Source organism: Hippocampus zosterae, chromosome 19 (assembly GCF_025434085.1).
Source record: "Hippocampus zosterae strain Florida chromosome 19, ASM2543408v3, whole genome shotgun sequence".
Taxonomy (NCBI): Eukaryota; Metazoa; Chordata; class Actinopteri; order Syngnathiformes; family Syngnathidae; genus Hippocampus; species Hippocampus zosterae.
The window spans coordinates 1,923,916-1,946,593 of NC_067469.1; the positions used below are offsets into that span (position 1 = coordinate 1,923,916).

A 22,678-nucleotide genomic window follows, 5' to 3' on the forward strand; every position below is an offset into this window, starting at 1 on the left:
CTTTCTTCCAACTCCCACCGGCTTTAGGGGGGGGGGGGGGGGACTGACATCCCAGTTACAGCATGTTCCTGTTGCCTAGCAACCATCCACTTTTTGCAGGAGTGAAGGTGTGTGCATGTGTGTGTGGGTGCCATGCAAACGAGCACGGAGTGACGCGCCAGTGCCCCCCCCGCCCCAATGACAGTGCACGTGCAGATGCTTACAATCGTTTATTATCGACACATCAGTCTCATTAGCGGACAAAAATACAGATTACTTTTTTCTATTTGTTGCAACCAAGGATAGAAAGAAATGATTGAAATAAGAATGACAAAAGACGTAATATAAAGTTCATGGTTTTTATTTGAAAAAAAAAACAAAAAAAAAACTATAGCATGTACAACTTGGAATGAATGTAAACTGAACTCAGATGAAGAGCGGCGGCGTGCCCCTCGACAGCGTGCGCCGCAAACGCAGCAGCGCAGCTCACATTCCGAGTCGAGAAACAGAAGAGAAAAAAAAAAATGAAGGCCAGTGATTCTCTCTTGCAAAAGAAAACAGGACAGACACTCCATCTTAGCGTAAGAATGAAAGAAAAGAAAAAAAAATCAAAGAAAGAAAGCTCACCGTAAGACTCTTGAAGTGCCCCCCCACCCCTTTCCTTCTTTTAAAGGGCAGGACACACAACTACTAAGATGGTCATCCATTAAACGAAACAAACAAAATAAAAAGAACATGCCAATTTTTTCAAAATCTTTTTTTTTTAAATTTTAGCTAGCATACAATTAAGTCCCATTCCACTTTATGCTTAATGAGTCAGAACTTGGAATATTCTCTCATCTTAACATGACAGGGTTCCTCTCCAAATACAAAAAAACTGTACCAAACCATCAAGAGGATAAAGCGTATAGTGGAATCGGCACGCTCTGGTAGCCCGGAGGAGGGTTGGGGGGGGGGAGGTGGGGTGTTTGTATGTGCTCCGGTCTCAAGCTTGCATGCACAAAGAACAGAAAAAGAGAGCGATAGAGGAAATGACCAGCCCAGACATTTTTACCACAAGCAAATAGAACTGGACACACCAACTTCTTTGCTTGTGTCTGAAAGTAGTCGTTACAGGGTGGATGTTATTTGTTCAATACTGATGCTAAATTGATTTCCAGAGGGATGGGGGCGGAGGGGGGGTTGGAGGGGAAGGATCACTAACCATCTTTATCATGCAGATATTTTTGTCTATTTTTTTTTCTTCCCTGTGTGGACAGAAGGATATTGTATTTCAACATTCAATTATTTTCTATACAGAAACGGTATGAATAAATGAACTTTTTTGTTTTTTTTCTCCAAGAGGTAAGTAAAACATTTGGATTTTTTTTTTTTTCCTTTTTTCCTTTTCTTCTAAGAGGGGACAGAATGGGGGCGTGGGCAAGCTTCACTTTGCGGTCATCATCTGTACAAACTCTGCAAGAGAGAAAAGAAAAGAAACAAACGTAATCGGGAAAATGTCTTGAATCCTTTTGTTGAAGGGAATTTAATGATATGAAAATATCATTTTATATGGACTTGATTTTGGGCAAATTACAGCCGCCCCCCTCCATCCCCCTCTTTCACACAGCCACCCTGCTCATCCATATTAAATGCGAGCAGGGAACACGGGGAGGAGCAAAGGGAGCTTTGGAGATTGTTGAAAAGTAGGGCAATTCATCTAATGGACAAAACAAAACGACAATAACCATGAGTGATATCACGTCAAGTGCGTCAAGCGCACATTTCGTCAAAAACGTAGACCAGACCGACAACTCTTAACTTATGTGCTGCATGCGACGATGGGCATTTTTACCTTCGTAGTTGACCTGTCCGTCTCCGTCGATGTCTGCTTCTCTGATCATCTCGTCCACCTCCTCGTCCGTTAGCTTCTCGCCCAGGTTCGTCATGACGTGACGGAGCTCCGCGGCGCTGATGTAGCCGTTTCCGTCCTGCGCGAAACAATTTAGTCGTCCGTTGAGTTTTATTTATTTATTTTTTAAATCGATTAAAATTAAAGCAAATTAATCAACTAATTAATTGATAATTATCGCGTTAATTAGTAATTAATTAACTAATTAATTAATAATTATCGCGTTAATTATTAAAATTAAGCCTTGACAATATTTACCTTGTCAAATACCCGGAAAGCCTCGCGGATCTCCTCCTCGCTGTCCGTGTCCTTCATTTTCCTTGCCATCATGGTCAAAAACTCTGGGAAGTCGATGGTTCCATTACCTGGAATGATCGATGAGTCACCATTTAATCCAAATGGCAATGACATCAACGCAAATTCAGCTAAGTAGATGTGGTGTTGGCCGACGTTAAGCTGATGGGCAAGCTCCAAAATGAAAGCCTTCATTTTAGTATTCGCCTCCCGTTTTCGGCGGACTGAAAAGGTGGGGTGGGGTCGGGAGGGGGGTTCTGACTTCGGTGGCATGATAGCCAACCGTGCGTGTCTTCCTAAGGGAAGCCCTGCAAAGATGCCGCATATGTTACATGGCGCTGCAGGAGGGGGATGGGGGGGGGGGGTTGGTTCGGGGAGACCCACAGCCACTCATCCATAATGTAGACGGAGAGCGTGAAACAGCTGGAAGAGGCTGTAGAAATCATAACGCTCGAGTGTCCTGGTGGGGAAAACCCAGCGAGGGTCATGTGGAAGAAAAAAAAAAAGGGGGGGGGGGAAGAGGAAAGAAGCGCGATAGCAAATGGATTTGCTCGTCAAACAGAGACGAAAGAACAAACAGATTATTAAGCAGATATTAGTCTGTCATCACGTCATGTGCAGTTTCCGATCACTTCAGCAAAAGCCTATTTTTGAAAACTAGATTGATAGCGACACAAAAAAAAATGCATATTTTTGCGGCGAGCGCACGCGCAATGGTCAACGGAAACCTCGATTTCTGAATTCTGGTTGTAATTTCCCCATTGCGGGACGAATAAAGGATATCTTAATGTGTTGGTCAGCTTTTCATGATGGATGATGCTATGCTAGGTGCCGAATCAATATTCATTGATCGGGAGAGGAGTTCCCCTGTTGTTGGATTGCTTTTTCTCTCATGATCGGCCTTAACGCAGGAACGTCATATGATTTAAAAAAAAAAAAGTCAATTAATAAACAAAAAAGGTCTGATGGAATTACATCTCAAGGTCGGGGACACTCGGGGGCAAAGCGCCCCGGAGGGATTAGCCCTCGGGTGGGACAGACGGGGCGAGGGGATTGCGCAGATTAGACAATGACCGAGGAACGCCTTGAGATAAAGCGAGCCACTGATGGAAATCGAGATGTGTGTGTGTGTGTAGGGGGGGGGCAAAAAGGGATGCGGTAATGTGAGAGGGCAGATGGCGATCTAGTGGCCCAGGGTAACAATCCAAGGACCCCGTTATCTAAGAGAGCCGGCGGTATCGAGAGAACTAGCCCCGCGACAAGGGAGGAACGGCGAGCCGGGGGGTGGGGGGCAGCAGAGGACGACGTCGAACGCAGAATAAGAATGTGAGGAAGAGTGGCGGATTGCGGTGGGAGGGAAGCAAAGGAAAAGTGAACGTTAAGGGAGGAGGGGGGGGGGGGTCGGGGGGGGGGGCAGTGGGCGTTGGAGAGGGAGGTAGAGATGGAGATGAGGGAGATGCGAAGAGCAGAGTGGAAGGAGTGAACCGAGTGGGAGAGATGGTGTGATTACACATAAGAGGCGCGCTGACGCAAACTATCCAAGGCTGCGGCGCTTCTCTCTTTCCTCTCGAATGTGCGCTCGTCGGGTTTTGGGCCAAAGACGCATGACGCGCGCCCGCTTTTTATGGCACCGCGATCAAAGAACGCCGTTTTCCAGGCGGGTCTTTGAACGTTTGACTGCCGCAAAAGGTTGATCAAGTGTCAGATCCCTGCACTTGGACCAGATAGGAAAAAAAAAACAAGTTTGGAATGTTTGTGCATACACTGCGAGGTAGAGTGAAACGTCACGAGTCGCCTCGCAGATTGGTGAATTTACGCGTCGAAGGGGGGGGGGGGGTTGGCAATCCGCGTAGCGGACGAGGAACCGTGTTGGCTATTCACGTTGGTGAATAAAGGGGATTTTCAATGGTCCACCTTCCGATGTGGGTACTGGATGTGCAAAGTGAAGCCAGAGGGCTTATGTAAGCACTTTTATTTTCCATTACTAGCTTCATTGCTGTCTGACCTAGATTGCATCAACCCAGGGGGTGGGGGGGGGGGGGCAGAGGCACAACCAGGGGAGGTTGGTGGTAATGATGATGATGAGGATGTGTGTGCGCGCGTGTAATGCTTGCTTGCTTGCTGCTCTTGAGTGGAAGCGAAAGGGGGTGGAGGGTTGGGGGGGGGGGGGGGGCGCTGAGGATGGTAGCTCTGGTAGCCCGGCGGCCAACCTGTGGCGCAATTGACCCCCCCCCCCAATCGATGTGGTCCCATTTCATACGCACCAAGAGGTCAACGTGTTCTCGCGAGAAGCTGTCACAAGCTCGTGTGAAAAGTCCAAAAAAGTCCTTAAAAGGCTCTCATTTGACAGGGGAAAGTCGCGGTGACCGCAATAAGCGGATTCACCGTGTCTCGAAAAAATCCAGTCGCGGCTTGTTTGAAGGACTCTTAACTCGGCTGCTGCCCAACGCACGCTGACGGAAAACAGCTGAGGCTCAGTCGGGCCGTTGGGCTTTGACTTTGTGTTACATTTTGGTTTGCTTTGCCGCATTTAAGGTTAAGTCGAGGTGAAAATTGCGTTCTTGAAATAAAGCCGTCTTGGACTATGACGAAAGCGGCTAAATCCACGCATTCTTCTTAAAGTCGCGCAAAACCGTCGATTCCGACGCATTTGGAGCGCCGAACCCTTTTGATGCCCCCTTTCGCACCATCTCGTGACGATCCATCGCTTTGACGCGTCCAATCATTTGAAGAAATGCATTTGGAAAAAGGGCGGGACTGACCATCGGCGTCCACCTCGTTGATCATGTCCTGCAGTTCGGCTTCTGTGGGGTTCTGTCCCAGCGACCTCATGACGGTGCCGAGTTCTTTGGTGGTGATGGTGCCGTCGCCATCCTTGTCGAATAAGGAGAAGGCCTCCTTGAACTCTGGGAGAGGGGGCGGAGGGACGACAACATTAGTCACCCACCCGTCGATGAGATGCTTATGTTGGAAGAGGGCAAAGGTCAGAAGAAATACCGATTTGCTGACTGATAACTAACTGAGACCTCTGTGAATAAATCGCCCATTTTTAAGGAAAAAGGGTCGTTGGCGAGTCGATGAATATAATTGTTGAGGATTAACCTTGAAGCTTTAGCGAAAGCTAATTAGCCACAGAGTGAGGTTGATGAGGGGGGGTGCGGGGGGGGGAGGGGGGCAGCATCTGTATTCCGAACTCAAGCCGACATTTGTTGCGAATGGACCCAATTGTAGGCCTTCAAAACGTGCTTCCTGTGCGGGGAGTTTGCATGTTCTCCCCGTGCCTGCGTGGCTTTTCTCCGGGTCCTCCGGTTCCCTCTCACATTCCCGAAACACGCTCGAAATTGTCCGTAGGTGTGACTGCGAGCGCGAATCCTTGTTGTTCTACGTGTGCCCTGCGATTGGCTGGCAGTACCTCGCCCGCTGACCCAAGACAGCTGGAATTCACTCCGGCATGCCCGCGACCCCTTATGGGGGTAATAAGCACGTTAGAAAATGGATGGATGTGGCTTCATGTTATGTGGATGAGTAGTTTGATCTCGGGGTTCTAAGGTTGGGGAGTTCCGGGTACTCCAGTTTCTTTGAATTTTAAAGTTGAAATCGTCTATGGGTGTGAATAGTTGTTTGGGTGTCGTTTGCCCCACGCTTTTAGTCAGCATAAGCGGTATGGGTGCGATGGATGGGTGTGGCTTCATAAAAACCGCTCATACTTCCGATCCTACTCATTTTTGCAAAGCTTTGCTCAAGAGAGTGCAAAGTCCTTCTTTGTGCGTCCTTTTATTTTTTTACTGCGTGCCGTGATAACCGCCGAGCAGCGTTGCGTAACGGCTGTGAGAGAAAGGCTTCATTGACTAAATTGCAACGGCGGCGTTCATACCTGCAATCTGCTCCTCTGTTAGTTGGTCGGCCTGTGGATGGAGAAAAAGAAAAAAAAGGGGGGTGGGGGGTGAGCGGGGGTGGCGAACAAACAAGTTACTCAGCACGCACATTTTCCAAAAATCCCAGATGTACCGGTCATCACATTCCACATCATCCACACCCGCCCACCGTCGCACATTTCAACAGTGGAAACTGTGTTCGGGTCTCTGCTGGGCCTGAAATAGCGCGAGCGGGGATGCAAAAGGTTTACCGGGAACGATATTCCCATTCTATTGCCGTTTCCTTTGAGTACAAATGACTTCCCCCCCTCCCTCGACGCGTGATCCGGCTGCGCTAAATTGATTTGATCCTTATCGCGCTATAATGACGTTATGAGTCCATCTCATTTCCCGGTCACAGTTTGATGGCCGCGTAAGCAATCGCACGCATTTTGCGGATGCCGAGAAGCTTCTCAGGTTTGTAAAGGCGGACTGGAACCACCAACGGAGCGAGTTTGAAACCGACATCTGACTGGCAATCTTGCTTGACACCAAAACTTTCCATTCCCAAGGCTCCGGTGAATTAGTCACAGTTGCCAGTTCCGCCTCCGAGCCAATTCCCACAGCAGTTTGGTGCGCTTAAACAAGAGAACATTGCAAATTAGCTCCGGATACAAAACGCGCATTCGGGGTCGTCGTCAAATTCCGGGGATGCGGAAAAACAATCAAAGTTTTGGAGCTATTTTTGGACGCCTGACCGGTAAATTAGCAAGACAAGTCACATTCGATTAGAAATCGTGCAAATAGTGAAATACCGCAGCAGACCTGACATGAGCTGACAAGGTCAATGTTGGTAAATGCAGCGTAGCAATTTGAGAGGAGCATTCAAATATATATTTTTTTAAAAAAAACTTAATTGATCATGAATTGTGTCAAACTGCTTATCGATCAATTGCACCTTCACATAAATGAGGCAACGAGTAGTCACTGTTGTTTCATCTCCACTCGTTTTCTGTTTTAAGTCAACAAGCCTTTTCTAAGTGCAATTATCTATGGCGGGGGGGGGGGGGGGGGGGGGGGGGGGGGGTTAGCGTGACATCACTGCGACATCATTCGTCCATGATGTCATCTCTGACCATCTTGCAGAAGAAGCTCGAAATGTTAAAAGCCGAGAAAAGTCATCACGAACCACCGGTTAGATTACAGAGTGATGGCAATGATAAAATGATGACTAAAACAAGTGGTGGGGAGGTGAGGGGGGGCGGGCAAATGTTTCCGCTCAGCAATCACACAATGGTGATATTCAGTACAATCGGGACGGCTCGCGGAATGACACGGCGTGAATGGACCTTTTCACCCGGTGATGCGAAAAACAAAATGCCTTTCCTCGTGATCGGAGTAGCAAACGGTGGATGAATCGATGGAGCCGGTCGGTGATCGCCAATAACCTCGGCGGCGCTCGTACGATTAGCAGACATGATTGAATAAGCACCTGTGGCAAACGACAAGGCTTCCTTTTCTACTTCCTGCTTCTACTCGGTGTGACGAGTTTCTGTCACGTCTGTTTTTGTCACCCCCTTGTGGTCATTTCTTGCTGCGTTCTGAATAAATAAAAGAAAAAAATAGCGGTCGAGCTATTCTTTGTTTCCATTTCCTAACTCATTTTTTTCCAACGGAAATTACGCAAAGTCAAACGATCTATTTCCAGAGTCAAAGTTTCACACCGTAAAATTGTCATCGGACGTGTTCGATTCGGCAGTCATCTTGCCTTTTATTTTGAAATTCTTCACTGTCGTACAACTGCAAATAGATGTCGACCAAAATTAAATACACATTAATAAAAAAAATGAGGTCGATTTTAAAGATAGACTTAGTTGAAGTATAAAAGACGGCGTGGCTGAAGGCAAGCGAGCTTTACGCGTGAAGCTTCGGAACAGTGTTAACTGTCACACAGCTAGCGGTAATTGCGTACTATTAACTTGCGGCGTGTAATTATGTCCGACACGAGGAAAGATGTCTGCCTAATAGAACGCGTCCGATGACAAAAGTCCGACCGCATTTTGGAAGCTACCGCCGCGTCTCCCCAAGTGGACTGGGTGCGGGGTTTGCTGAGTCACTTCTACGATCTCCTCCCTTGGATTCGACCCGAGCCGTCAGGTCTTCACAAGTGCTGTGTGGCCACCAGGCCTATTCCCTCTTTTGGTTATTTCCGGCGCTTTTTCCTCTCCACGTATTGCTCGGAGGAAAACTCCCTGTGATTCACAATTCGTCGACAGATTGCAGTTTGTGGTGACTGAAAGGGGGGGGGGTGGCTGGCATGAGTGGGTCAACTACACCCACTGTTGCACCACAGCATTGCAGTCCGACGAGGACTGCGTCGGGCGAGAGGTATAGTTCACTGGGCCACGGGTTGAGCCAACTCATGTTTCCCACTTGGCCTCTCTCGTAGGACGGCGCAGTGGTTCACGTGGTGAGGTCAAACGCTAGAAATGAATCTTTTAACAACGCTTCTGTGTCGGTGATGGAGAGGGCATTATTCCCCAAACTGAAAGGTGCAAAGCCAGCTGTCACTCTGGCAGATGGGCGTGACACACGTACACGCTCTCCATTCATTCTGACACCAGATCAGCCTGACCCACCCACACACACACACACACACACACACACACGTGTGTGTAAGTGTGCCCAACAAAAGACAGTGAGGCCTTATGGGCTGAGTCAAGGGTGGGGGGGTTGTAAACAACACCAGCTTCCCTACACCCTGTGGACAAGGCTGGTCCACCATATGGCCGCGGTGTCCGGGTACTCCTCCGCACCGCTCGCGCCAAGTAACTGGGAACGAACATGGGACACGACAAGGTGTTGGCCGCCAAGCGCGTAAATTATTCATCGCGGTGGATCAGATGTCCGTCAAGTTAGAAAACACGCATCGGGGAAACAAGAGTGCAGCAGAAATGAGATCAGGCCTTGGTGTGGTCAATGCTTGCACCGCAGTATTGACCACCAGGGGGGGCAGTTGATGCTCCAGTGGATGTAGGAAAGGCCTTAAACTTTTCGAAGGAGAACAAGAACAATCCACGCGCCAGTCACTGTGTTAAGACATCTGATCACTCCAGCAGAGGGTCGTCTTAAGTCCCACGGCCCATGAATGCATCAATTGAATAACCACAGGAAACCATTCCAAACGTCGATTTGCTATTTCTACTTTGGTAATCGCTCGTTATCATTACGCCATCGTAATACACTTTTCGTTGTCTTTGTTGATAGGCTGGGAGATAACCCGCAAGTCTAATTCTCGGCAGCAAAGCCTGAAGTCACCAAACACAGCTGCTTGCCTTAAAAGGCCTACGTTGAAGACTTTTACAGAGTCACATAAGCATCAAAGGCCGCGCTTCCCATTAACGGATGTTAGCCTGGTCCTCTGTCAACCTTTACAATGCTGTGGTGCTTCTTCATGCCATAAATTAAAAATAAAAAGGGAAGATTAAGGACACTTAAGTGACATCATGGAGCCGCGGAATGTGTCGATTCATGTTTCTAGGCAGCACTGCTTTGATCACCATAAAAAGAGCAACTTGAACAAATCTATACATCACAATGCGTGTAAAAAGCAGTCAGTCACAGCTAAGCACGCAAAACGCAGAGCCAAAAGAGACCCCAACAGGCTGCGATGCAGTTATAGCACTGTCATGCATGTCAGTTCAACCATGAATTAGTCATTTCCTCATCATGGCCTGGCATGGCATTGCACGGCTCGGCCTGAAGGAGAAAAAAAATAGAACCCTAGAAAAAGAAGACTCCGTGGGCAAAGTACCACGGACTCAAAAAGAGGGCCATCTCCCACACTTCCTGTATGTCCTAAAAGAGAATAATGTCAGCGTGTGCCTCGAATAGCGACAAGGTAGGCGTCCCAACACGCCTGCGCTCCGCAGGCGGATTGGAGAACGGGACTCGATGTACTTAAGGCTGCAGAATAATATCGTAATAACTCGCGTTATTACGCTGGTACAAATTGCAATATAGAGCCCACAGAGCTGGGAAGGGGGGGGGGGGGGCTCACTTGCTTTCGGCTTTCCTCCACCTATAGCTCTTATTGCCCTTTACAATTGCGCAGCTATGAGGAAATGCGGTTCAGATATTACACCATTCGCATAAAAGGAATGCACCTGCAATGAAACTGAAAACATCCTCGTGCAGTTTGGACATGAACAAAAAGGCGCGCACAAAAAAAGGCGTTTTTGCGGGCGTTTTCTTCCTCTCCGCATAGAAAATAGCCCACGAGTAAGCGATGGCGCTCAAATACATCCTTTCAGATTTGTCTCCCCCGCCACGCCGCTTGTATTTAGGCATTCATGTCATCACTAGAATTCAGTCAATGCGGTTTTCCAGCCGAACGAAAAGAATGAATGAGAATACATACCATGTTGGATGGATTGTGTGCTTGTCGGTGTGTGGCGGCAGACTAGGAATGTGCTCGTCCCTTTGATGGAGCTCCACTGGCGGCAGAACGCGCGTATATTGCCGCGGCTAGAAGTGGGGGGATTTACTTTGTGTATCCCTCCGCCAACGCGAGCACTGATCACTCACTTCCTGATTCCCCATCAGTGCCGTTTGCGGCTCGCTCTTATGCAAATCTTTTTCAACGTGATGGTCAACGCAAATAAGCTTATTGCTTAGTATTAATGCTTATTACATGGGCTGTAATGTGTGTTGTGTGTAGATTTTGAGCAGGATGATGTCATCGGATTCTCAAGCATATCAACGATGCTATAGTTAACTTGGTGACTGGAAAGCAGGAGGCCTGTCTTTCTTTCTTGCTTGCTTAATTGATCATTATAAAGGTGAATATCCATAGGACATTTAGACTTTTTGGGAAATTCACAAAACAACAAATAAATATTGTTGCAACGCACAGATAAAATCCAACAATTGGCTCATGTCCATATAACTTCTATGTCTGTAACGTGTTCCTGGCAATGGATGTTTTAAATGACGGATAAAATACATTTAATTTCTATAAAACGTCACAGCAATTTCTGTTGAAAAATAATAGTGCATGCAAACTAACCTACAACTCCGAAATGATGCACAGTGGCCGTGCACGTACATTACAGTAAATAAACTCAAAATTTCGCATCAAAATGTATCTTTAAACATTTCAGAAATCAACAATACCTTATTTTAGGAGGTATTTTTATTTATTGAAGACAAACTTTAGTTCACAAGTACTACTTTGCTTCCGCGCAAGGATCCCGCTCGCATTTGAAGTGCTTCGGTTGAAGCTGGAGAATTTGCGGTACCAGGCATTGTGATGTCGCTTCTGATTGGCTACGTTAGACCCGCAATATTACACTCCATGTGTCGGCTCCTCTCATTGGCCACACGGGACCTGCATTGCACCAGGCAGCGGCGTTTGATCGGAATATAATGAACATAAATTTAGAAAAGTTGAAAAGTAATGTACCGCTCAGCAGCGCTCAGCAAACGCTTTATTTTCTGATCCCTTGACATTATATCTACGGATATAAAACGTTGTTATTTTTCATTGGTGCGCGGAATATGATATGTGAAGAGTGCAGATTTACTATTGGCTGCCACAAGTGTGTCAGTCCCAAGTTAAATTGACAGCTTTCGTTTCGGCATTGCACGGTTTCTCCTTACACTGGGACGTATCCAGCGTGATGACTAAACAACTTTACCTCTCATTTCCTGCGATGTGGGCACTAGTGTAGTAAGACAGTGTTGACATTGTTCCTAATGTCCCAACACACTTGTACGTCATGTCTGTCACAGCCGGATTTGACTCTGAAGCGTCACGTAGTGGCCACAGTGCAGAATGAGACACACAAACTATTGTATTGAATATTGTATATACAGTACTAGACACTAAAGTGTTATGAAGGACGTGTGCTTCTCAGATGCTTGCTGCACAGGACCTCTTTTTTTGCTGAGCATAGTGATCCCCGTGGCTCCACATCAGGAGGAATTAAATCACTTGCTCTACTGTTACTCTGTCAGACATCAGCTCAGCTGGATTTACTTATTCCACGCTGTAATCATTTAACATCTGATTAAAATTGACAGCGGATTCAAATCAGACTGCACTTGTATTGGAAACTTGCCGACAGCTTGATCAAAATTCATGTATTCATCCCCCCACTCTTTTTACATAGCACTCGATCGGGACAAGATTTTCGTTTTTTTTTTTTAAATCAGTGGTGGATTTCCAGTGACATGTGAAAGAAACATCGCGAATTATATTCTTGAAATATCATCTCCAGATTTGACTTAAATGTTGCACAGTAATCGAATCATGTCTAACGTACAAGTTTAAATGGTAGATAAAATAACACCACATTAGCGATATAGTATTCAACAGTTTTTTTTATTCATTTCTGAAACAGGGAACCAAGAGAGCAGGTTAAACCAGACATGACATGCACAAAATATAACAAAATTTTCGCTGCGGAAATGATCAACTCAGCTGATGCCCCTTCTCTTTCACACGGTGATGATGTAATGCAGGTGGTGTGGGAAGAAACTGAAAGGTTTGGAGGTTAGAGGTAAAGCCCCTCAGGTGTGCCTTCCTGCTTCTTATACAAGACGTTTTCCTTGGATTTCTTGAAGTCCTCGTTGGTGACTTTCATGCGGCGTTCCCGCAGTGCCATGAGGCCAGCCTCTGTGCAGATGGCCTGCAAAAAGCACGAAAAAAGTAATTATTTTGCCAATTTATTAAGTTCTCAGTCAAAACGGAAAATTGTTCTCCGAATGCAGTGTCCGTGCATCGTACCTTAATGTCTGCTCCCGATAAGTCGTCTTTTGCCAGAATGAGGTCGTCGAGGGTGACGTCGTCAGCCACTGTCATGCGGCTCGTGTGAATCTGGAAGATCCTCCTTTTGGTCTTCTCATCAGGCAGCGGAAACTCAATCTTTCGGTCGATTCTCCCTGACGAGGTAACAAAATAACACGAGAAATCAAACTAGATTCTATTTTTAAAAAAGTTGAAATAATTTATTTACAAGCAGAATCATACTGACCAGGTCTGATGAGGGCTGGATCCAGAGTTTCTATCCGATTGGTGGCCATGATAACTTTGACGTCGCCCCGCGAGTCGAAGCCATCCAGCTGGTTGAGGAGCTCCAGCATGGTCCTCTGGATCTCCCTCTCGCCTCCAGAGTTGGAGTCATACCTGCATGACGCATGTCAGATGGCCGCCATTCTGTCCTACGCCCTGCTTATAACAGGAAAAAAAAAATGGTTGCACCTCTTAGTTCCGATGGCGTCAATCTCGTCGATGAAAACGATGGAGGGCGCGTGTTCTTCTGCCACCCTGAAGAGCTCTCGAACCAGCTTGGGCCCGTCCCCCAGGTACTTCTGGATCAGCTCGGAGCCCACCACACGCAAGAAGGTGGCGGATGTTTGATTAGCTACGGCCTTGGCGAGGAGTGTCTTACCTGTTGAGCAAAGATTACGTGTTGGAAGTATTCTCTAAACTATTAATAAGCAGTCACAGATTATGAGAATGCATCGCACCAGACATCCCCACCTTAGCCCCCCGCCCCCCCCCCCCCAAAAAAAAAATCGAAGAAAAGAGTAGTTCTTGATTTGACAGGGCTTTGCCGCCATCTGTTGGCCTCTTGGTTCGCTTAAGAAAGAGGACAAAACCGGTAACGAGACCCGATAATATTTTCCAGCAAGGTGGCATAGTGGGCAGCTGGTGAGCAACATCATCATAGTGAAGGTTTGGGGTTGAAATCTGGACTCCAGCCTTCAAGTGTGGAATTTGCATGTTCTCTCCACGCTCGTATGGGTTTTATCCGAGCACGCCGGTTTCCTCCCGCATTCCAAAACATGCATCGTGAGTTATTTAAGGACTCTTAATTGTCCTTTTGTGTGAATGTGGCAATGTTTGGTTTTCTTTTTTGCTTATATGTGCCCTAACATTGGCAACCAGTTCTCAGAGTGTATCCGACTTCTCAACCAAAGTCAGCTGAAAGGATAAGCGTTCCAGAAAATGGGTGAACAGATGTTCCTAAAAAAAAAAAAAATCCACTTGTGAGCGGTTTCACGAGTATGGGGAGGGGAATACTGTACTGATGTTTATTTATATGCGTTGTCCCCGTAAGCAGTCAAAGAATGATAAGAGCAGACAATAACTTCCTTCAGTTCTCTTGTGGTACTTTTTATGACTTGTATATTGTCTCCACTGGAGATGCTCACCCGTGCCAGGTGGTCCATACAGGATGACACCTTTGGGGGGTTTTATACCCATTTCCTCGTAATACTCTGGATGTGTGAGAGGCAGCTCCACCGACTCCTGGAGGATCACAACATAGCCACAAAATCAGCCTCAATATTGGGGGAATGTTTTTTTTTAGGTTTATCATCAATATATTACCACACGTATGGTGACATATTGAGATCAGTTCACAATCGAAAGCATTTTTTACTAAAGTTTTGAACCGTAACTTCTTTTTCTTACCTTGATCTCTTGGATCTGGTTGTCCAGGCCCCCAATGTCTGCATACGTTTCTTGCGGGGCCTTCTCCACTTTCATCACAGTCACCAAAGGATCGGTGTCATCCATCAGCACCCCAATCACAGCGTGAACCTGAAGGATAAACGAGATGAATACCAAGCTTTTCTCAAGGTTGATCATGACGCGAAATGACTCTTGCCTTATGGTTAAGCAGCACTGAGCAGCCTGGCTCCAGCAGATCTTTATCCACAAAGGATAAGATGCTGACATAATGCTCTGATCCAACTGACGTGGACACAATGGCATGGTTGTCATCAATGATTTCTTCCAGAGTGCCCACAGACATCGGGGTCCCTCGCAGGTCATCCACCTTGGACCTCTCTTCCTGTGACGCAAAAAAAAAAAAAAAAAAAACAACAATTTGACTCTGCGACTTGTGCTTTACTGTAGAAGCATATGGAAGACTGACCTCTTGTTTTTCTTCCAGGGGTTTCATTTGTTCCTGGTTTCTGATGAACTCCTCCTCCATGAGGAGGTAGTCCTTAATCCGCTCCTGCTTTAGTAGCTTCAGGCGGCATTGAGTGTGAGGGGTGACTGAAAACATTAAGTAAAATGACTTTATTAACATCAGTTTGACAAAGAAATAAACAAAGAGCTTACTTTTCCAAAGTATGTTGCGGACGGTTATTGATCTGATAAATTCTTCATGCACTCATTTTATGTACTTACCCAGCGGTAGTTTACTGGCTGCATCTGGTCCTTTTGTCTTCTTCTTTTTCTTGCCAACTCTGGTGGGAATTGGGGGCTCATACTTCTTTTTCTTATCCTGAAAAAATGATCAAGCGCCAAGTTTGAATGGTGCCAACAAATTGTTGGAAATCAAATGTAATCGATAGGTGATGGGCGAGGGACACAACAATAAATAAATAAACAGCATGGCATAAAACGTGAGTAGATCATGCATGTTGATTAAAAAAATATTCTAACAGGTTCGCATGAGCAAACGCGCGCTTTGCCAATCTTACCTTGTCATCCTTCTTGCCTCCTCCTGGACCATGACCACCGCTCTGGCTTTGACCCTTGAATAGTCACATTTTGTTTGACATAAGTGTCAGTGATATAATACGACGAAAGTAGCAGATGTTCTAATAACTTTTACAGAGCCGGATTCTGTTCAGGTCGGCTCCACAACCCGCATATAGTTGCGTTATTACTAAAAATAAACGACCACGTCCTGACGAAGAAAAATACTCTGACAGGGAATCCCACTCGTGCAAAGGATTAAAAGTCACTATTTTAAATGACATGTTTTTCAATGACACTTGGAGAACCTACATCACTGACAACGAGATGACAGTAAAGCATAAGCTAAGGCTAACAGCCATCAGCTAAAAGGTTGCAGTGTCGTTGTGAAAGGCGGTGCTCTTTTGTGAAAATTACAAATACTAACAATCGAATGACAGCAATTAATAAAACAAAATGTTATATTGTTTTGTGTTCATCCGACATAAATGATTACAATTTTACTGATAAACCTTTCGCGGGGTAGCGAAAATTGCTTGCTCACTTACCATTGTTTCTCGTCGCTTTGTGATGGCGTCACGGGTATCGTCGAACCACTTGCATCACGCAGTCGACGGTCATATCACGGATCAACACACTACCGCCACCTTGTGTTTGGAATGTGCTTATTGTTCCACATATGCCTTTTTTTTCCGACAGTATTTCTTATCCAGTATATCCTGGACTTAAATGTATTTAACCATTCATAAAAACATGTCTTTTGGTAATATAGCATGCATGTTCTTCCAATTTTATGTAATTTTGTTTTGTTTGAAATTATACAATACCTGTATAGTTTATATGATTGTACAAAACGACCCCCCCCTCACACACAGTTATCTCAATGGCAATAAAAACATAATATTTTGAATTTTTCTATCAGCTCGCACACTAGAGAACAGCAAGTTGTGCAAAAAGTACTGAAATAACTTTATTTATGCTTTGGATGCGATCTTGCTCGTGTTAATCATGTTCCCTTTCATTATACTCAATGATTATTGCTCCTCTCGCACTCTTAAGAGACCCACCAGGCTCCCTTTCAACTCTTCAATAGGGATGCTGATTTAATAAGCGTGCACCCAATAATAACCGTCCACCCTCATTACTCTAATTATGTCATTACATTAATGATATTAATGTGCAGCGTTTTTATTTTTTCAGACGCAGGTAGAGTAAATCACCATAATTCCAGTAGGGTGAAGAACATCGTTGTCTCAAATCGAAGTGAAAAGCAGGTTTCTCAAAAAGAAAATATTTAACAAATGTTCAACCTTCCTTTTTCTGCAGCATTGAATGTACAGCAAAACTGAAATAAATGCGCTAATAAAAAAATCCCGAAATTTGATGTATGAAATTAATTCACAAAGATGAAAACAAAGGACGTTTTTTTGCTATATTTATAGTTATGCTAATGTGTAAGATATAATTTAAGTTTTTATCATCTTATTTCATTTTATAAATGATTTTCATTTTATTTCAGGAACAAAAATGCTAAATAATGCTAATTAATGTTAAAAATGTGAATTTCCAATTTCAGTTTTCGTTCAGTATAATAACCATGGTGCGCGCGCGCACAGACAAACAACACAAAACGTCTTTCGCATTACGTGTACGCCTTGATTTTTCATCAATAAAAGACAGAACCAGGCAAAAAAAAAGCCACTTTATTGAAGCCACTCCCCCCCCCCCCCCCATCATTGTGACACAGTCAGCAATGGATATGAGATACCGTACAGTGCGTGTACTGTAACGTACTTAAGCGCAGTGGAAGTCGGCTACAGTCGATTATGGCATAAGACTCTTAAAGCTGAGTTGCAAGGGAACATGGCGGGCTTCTGTATCGCCATGAAAACTGAATTCCTCAAGGGACGAACATGGCAACACAGTGAACCTGGCCCAGATTCCAGCAAAAGATCATGCATCATTCATATAGTTCGAGTCTGGACATTTGAACGGGAAATACACAGTATTCAACTCTCCGAGGAAGCAGAGTTTTTTTTTTTTTTTTTGCTCTCGACGCTCATCCTCCCGCTGTTTCATCTGCACCGGATCGACTTGATTCCTCCCTATCTGTCCGCGCTCGTTTCCGCCAGCCGGTTGTTCATGATGCCAAGGGCCCCCACTCCTCCGGAGAAGCCGTTGTGATGTGAAGTGGAGCCGGGCTGGCGCGGGTGTCCTAGCGCCATCTCGGAAAGCTGCTTCTGCATGATTGCCAAGTTGACCTGCAAGCGGACGTTGAAAGAAAGCGGATGAGAAAGAGCCGCGAACGGAGTTTGTCTGGCGGCCGTTCTTTTTTTTGTGAATCCACTTTTTGTTTCATGGCTCTTTTAATTTGCGTGAACAAAGATCACAGCAAAGTGTGGCTGACAGGTACAAAAGCAACACTCGACTTCTCCTCCTACTCATATACATCAACCCTTCTTTTTTTTTTTTGGAGATCATAGGAGTGGAAGACAGCGAGTCTACTTGGCACATAGTTGGAGCCCAACGGCATTGACAGCCCACACATCTTCAGTCGCAGAGGACTAATTGGGCCATATTGTTGCTAGGTTACCAAAAGCACTCTCCTTTAACTCTGTGCATCAAATCTTGGTCGGCTACTTTAGGCTAGTTAAAAACCTTGTCCTCTCTGTCAGGTTTCTTGCCGTGTAATTACCAAGATGGTAATTGCCCACTGGATACCAGCCACGCGGCCCCCGGACGCGCTCTGAGTGGTCCCGTGATGAATCCCCCTCACCCCATACACTTGTTTTTTTCTTGGTGTTGTTTTTAATAAACCCAAAACATTCTCCAAGAAACGCTAATAATGGTTCGTTTGATGTTGAAAACACTTTGGGTTCGTTTTTTTAGCGTGATTGCTCAACATTCAGGAGGTGTCTTGTCTCCATATTGGGTGTTGGACAAAGAGTGTAGAACCCCCCCCTCCCAGTACAGTATTCCCCACCCCCCACCAAAAAATTGATATATATATATTGCGCGTCGTCCCGCACGCGGTCTGTCCTTCCCTCTGTCCCTTTTCAAAACGTACCTACTTCGCCGCGCCGCTGCGCGCCGCCACTGCGCGCCGCCACTGCGCCGCTCAGGCAGTGGCTCACTACGATCGCGCGGGCATCTTAGCGAAAAAATGTTGTCTACCCACAAGCATTGCAATGAAATTGTTAGTTATTTAGTAGAGCTAAACATCTCTTTATTTTCGCGATAAGCAATGAAGATGAACAAAAAGTTGAACCAAGCAACAACACTTTTGTGGGCCAAAGGCCCACCTTACCAGCCTTCCGCAGGAACTAGCCGATGAGCCGCCCGGAGGGCGGCGAACCAGCTAGTAAATCATAAATCTGAACACCGCGGCTAATTAGGTGACTGCAAAATCAAAAAAATCATCTCCACTGTACGAAATTGGCCAATGAGCACCAATGTCATGACAGCACTGATTAGACGATACTATTCCAGCTGACTTTGGGCAAGAGGCGATGTAAACCCTGGGCTGGTCGCCAGCCAATTCATCAGACCCAATCAAATGACTCTGGGATAGGAGTGAAAAGATGATTTTATATGGAAAACGGGGATGCTCTGACCTTATTTGCCGCGAGAAAGTCTCTCATGGAGATCATCTCTCCAGACATCCTGCGCCCGGCTTCCGCCTCGCTCTCATTGAGGGCATCTGTCTCTATGGAAGGTTCGCCGCGGGCCCGCAAGTGGCCCGGGGCGACCACGTTGCGACGGGGGTGCCGGCGCGCCTGCCGACCCTTTGTGGAGTAACAACATCGGCAGGGGTTTTCAAGTCTCCTCAGCAGCCAGTTGAGGACCTGCTTGATGACAATGGAGATGACGTTGAAGAGGGAGTAGATGCAGCAGACGCCCGTCAGGATGAACAAGAAGTTTCCCAGCTGGTATGCCGCCGTGGCGTTGCCCTCGTAGACCAGCCGCTGACCGCTCACCATATCTCCAAAGCCAATGGTGCTGAAGGCCACGAAGCAGAAGTAGAGCGAGTCCAAGTAGCCCCAGCCCTCCACCGCCGAGTACATCAGCGAAGCGCAGCAAGACACCAAAATGGCCGCCGCTCCCAGGATGAACATGACGCAGTAGACCGAAGGCTTCCAGCCGGCCAGATCCTCCCCTTTCCCACTTGAGTTTGCGCGGATCCCCCGACCGTTTTGGGGGCCCTCCTCCTCCCCCTCGTTATGGCGGTGCTCGTGGCAGGACTTGAGGACCACGGCAATGACGGTGATGACCCGTTCCAGGAAGAGGTTGAAGAAGAGGATGGTGGACGCGCATCCCAGAAGGCCGTAGAACATCAGGAAGACCTTGCCTCCGATTGTGGCTGGTGTGGTCATCCCAAAGCCTTGGACAAAAAAAAACAAAAACAAAAGTACTGCTATCAATCAACATCTGTATTCTGTCTTAGGTTATCTGGAACAGGTACTACCACACCATGTGATTGAAAAGAGAGACAGAGAGAAAAAATGAGAGAGAAATGATTTCGCTCCATATTAAAATGTGCCCCGGTTTGAAATGGACATGAAATTGCCCTCAACATCCATCAAGTGACGTGCCCAAAAGTTCATCACACAACCCGTTGAGATGAATTCACGACAAAACACGCTGATCAACGTTGGAATGGCGCTTAGGGGGAACTGAATTGCTCCGTTTGAGTTGAAACAAACATCTCGAATGATGCGAATTCTCCTTATTCCTCACGTCGCTGTCTGCCGCTCTTAATGAGAGCGACTTGGAAATCCCATCGAAAAATTCACACTCATCCTTGTGTAAGCCGCATGATCTCTTTGTGAACTGTCAAATCTCGCTTTACCGAGGGACTAAGACGGCCCCGAACCGTCTCTCCGTGCAAAGGGGTTAGAACTTCCCTCCGCCCTGCTCCGCGACAACAATCTCCGGCGCACACTCTTGGGCTTCGTGTGGCTTTGTATTGATGCTGAGGATTTTCAAACTGCCCGATGTCCGCGGCTCATGCGCTAACTCCATCCTCCAATCCCCTCCAGTGTGATTGATGCTCTCGACGTACAAGTTTTACCGCGCAATAAAAGAACTTAACTGGGATCGCCCCCCCCCCCCCCCCTGCGTGATGCGGTAACCTTACACTCTTTGAGATACGTGACGAAGAGCTCTTTGGCTCTGACTTTTTGACACATAAGACAAGTGGTCAGTATAGTTGATGCGGAGCAGAGATTCTGACTTTAACCAGGGGTGCAACGGCAAAGGGAGAAATCCACCCCCCGCCCCCCAAACATACAAAGAAATTAATTCATAAAGATGGAAGATACATGATGCAGTTATTTATTATTATTATTTTCTATTTAAAAAGCTATGTCATATACATTCATTCATTCATCTTCCGAGCCGCTTAATCCTCACTAGGGTTGCGGGGGGTGCTGGAGCCTATCCCAGCTGTCTTCGGGCAGTAGGCGGGGGACACCCTGAATCGGTTGCCAGCCAATCGCAGGGCACACAGAGACGAACAAACATTCGCACTCACACTCACACTCACACCTAGGGACAATTTAGAGCGTTCAATCCGCCTGCCACGCATGTTTTTGGAATGTGGGAGGAAACCGGAGCACCCGGAGAAAACCCACGCAGGCCTGGGGAGAACATGCAAACTCCACACAGAGAGGCCGGAGCTGGAATCGAACCCGGTACCTCTGCACTGTGAAGCCGACGTGCTAACCACTGGACTACCGGGTCGCCCATGTCATATACAGTATATACATCTATTTTTTTTTTGGGGGGGGGGGGGTGAAATGGCACTCACCAATGGTGGAAACCACAGTTCCCACAAAGTAGAACGCCCCGGCGAAGTCCCATCGAGGTCTGATGTTGTCCACTCGAATCCCCGCCGCGTTGGCTTCCTCGTAGTTCTCCAGGAAAGCGTTGAGCTCCTTCTCGCTCAGATTGTAAGTCTGCCTGAAGAGCTCGAACCTCTGCGCCCATCGCTCCTTGGCCTCCCGCTCCTTGGGCTGCTCCAGGGCGGAGAAAACGGCCGCTCCGCACAGCAGATAGAGGACGATGAACAAGGCCAGCAGCAAGAATCTCGCATTATCTTCGTTGATGGGACCGCAGCAGCAAGCGGCGTTCCGAATGGCCATTATTTATGTTGCCGTGGTCCTCGCCGTGCAGCGCAGGTGAGGGACTTCGATCATGATGCTCTCAAACGGGACGCGCGCTCCCCCCCCCCCCCCCGCCCCCCCTCCCCCGTCAATGAAAGACGCGCGCGGAAGAGAATCCCCAAAGCGTCCTCGAAAGCTGCGCGCATTTGCCACATCTGACGCGTCTTGTAGCTCCGTAGAAGCGCGCAACGACCTGTGGATGTGTCGTGTTCACCCCCCCCCCCACTCCCCCCAAACTCCACCTACCCGGAGCGCGCGTTTTACGCACGGCAACACCACTGAAATATATGTTATTGGGAATGCACAACCGTGATTAAATGGCACAATGTGGCATAACTCGCATTCTATTTTTTTTGCAGTCCTCTGTGGCACTTACCCCCCCCCCCCCGCCCCCCCACACACCTCCTTCAAAGTACTGACCCAAGGACCTGCCACCATTTTACACACATTCCAATTTGTTTTTGGAAGACACGGATGTGTCGTCTGGACCAAGGAGCGAAATTATTTCTAAAATGATTCGTTGAACGTAAAATATCCCGTCTCTGTATCGCATTCAGGTGAATGTGGTTTTAAAAAGGATGTGTGTATTCCACTTTTATTTCCATTTTACGCAATGCGACGCCTTGAATTCAACCAGGCTTTTTGTATGGTTAAGTATCGGACACTTCTCCTTTATGTTAAAGGCCACAAAACGGGGAGCGGTACAATAACTTTGTCACATGTTGCAAATGAATGGTATCCGTCGATAACCGAGTTGATATCTATATGAGGAATCTAATAATACAGCATACGGCATGTTTACAAAGTGACAACATGACATTTTCAAGCCCTGGTTGGGGGGATTTGCGCCGGAACCATCCAGGGGACGATGTCAGCAAACGTCAAAAAAAAAAAAAGGAAAGACGGATCATCATAAATTATTCCTGACAAAGACAAAATGCGCCATTTTGCTCACATTTCGGGATTTGGCAAAATGAGAACTCATCACGCTTGT

The 22,678-nt window shown here is 46.7% G+C and overlaps 3 protein-coding genes across 4 annotated transcripts; all 3 read right to left on the reverse strand.

The window, feature by feature from the left end:
• Positions 1-324: 324 nt before the first annotated feature.
• calm1b (calmodulin 1b) lies at positions 325-10,604 on the reverse strand. The gene is made up of 6 exons (XM_052052389.1): positions 10,439-10,604; positions 6,039-6,069; positions 4,927-5,070; positions 2,129-2,235; positions 1,814-1,949; positions 325-1,434 (listed from the first exon to the last, which is right to left on the reverse strand). The coding sequence occupies exons 1-6, from the start codon at positions 10,439-10,441 to the stop codon at positions 1,406-1,408; spliced, it is 450 nt and encodes a 149-aa protein (XP_051908349.1). The 5' UTR covers positions 10,442-10,604; the 3' UTR covers positions 325-1,405.
• A 1,780-nt stretch (positions 10,605-12,384) lies between these two features.
• On the reverse strand, positions 12,385-16,148 carry psmc1b (proteasome 26S subunit, ATPase 1b). The gene is made up of 11 exons (XM_052052343.1): positions 16,069-16,148; positions 15,523-15,576; positions 15,227-15,323; positions 14,967-15,091; positions 14,697-14,882; positions 14,501-14,629; positions 14,239-14,335; positions 13,283-13,472; positions 13,056-13,207; positions 12,809-12,963; positions 12,385-12,710 (listed from the first exon to the last, which is right to left on the reverse strand). Exons 1-11 carry the CDS (start codon positions 16,069-16,071, stop codon positions 12,576-12,578), a joined length of 1,323 nt encoding a protein of 440 aa, XP_051908303.1. The 5' UTR covers positions 16,072-16,148; the 3' UTR covers positions 12,385-12,575.
• A 1,088-nt stretch (positions 16,149-17,236) lies between these two features.
• On the reverse strand, positions 17,237-21,852 carry kcnk13b (potassium channel, subfamily K, member 13b). Of its 2 annotated transcripts, XM_052052358.1 has the most exons (4): positions 21,330-21,852; positions 19,498-19,901; positions 19,135-19,365; positions 17,238-17,781 (listed from the first exon to the last, which is right to left on the reverse strand). In XM_052052358.1, exons 1-4 carry the CDS (start codon positions 21,661-21,663, stop codon positions 17,626-17,628), a joined length of 1,125 nt encoding a protein of 374 aa, XP_051908318.1. In that variant the 5' UTR covers positions 21,664-21,852; the 3' UTR covers positions 17,238-17,625. The 2 variants fall into 2 exon arrangements, with proteins under 2 accessions (XP_051908316.1, XP_051908318.1); XM_052052356.1 differs by having other exon boundaries at positions 17,237-17,781; positions 19,135-19,901.
• Positions 21,853-22,678: the final 826 nt, after the last annotated feature.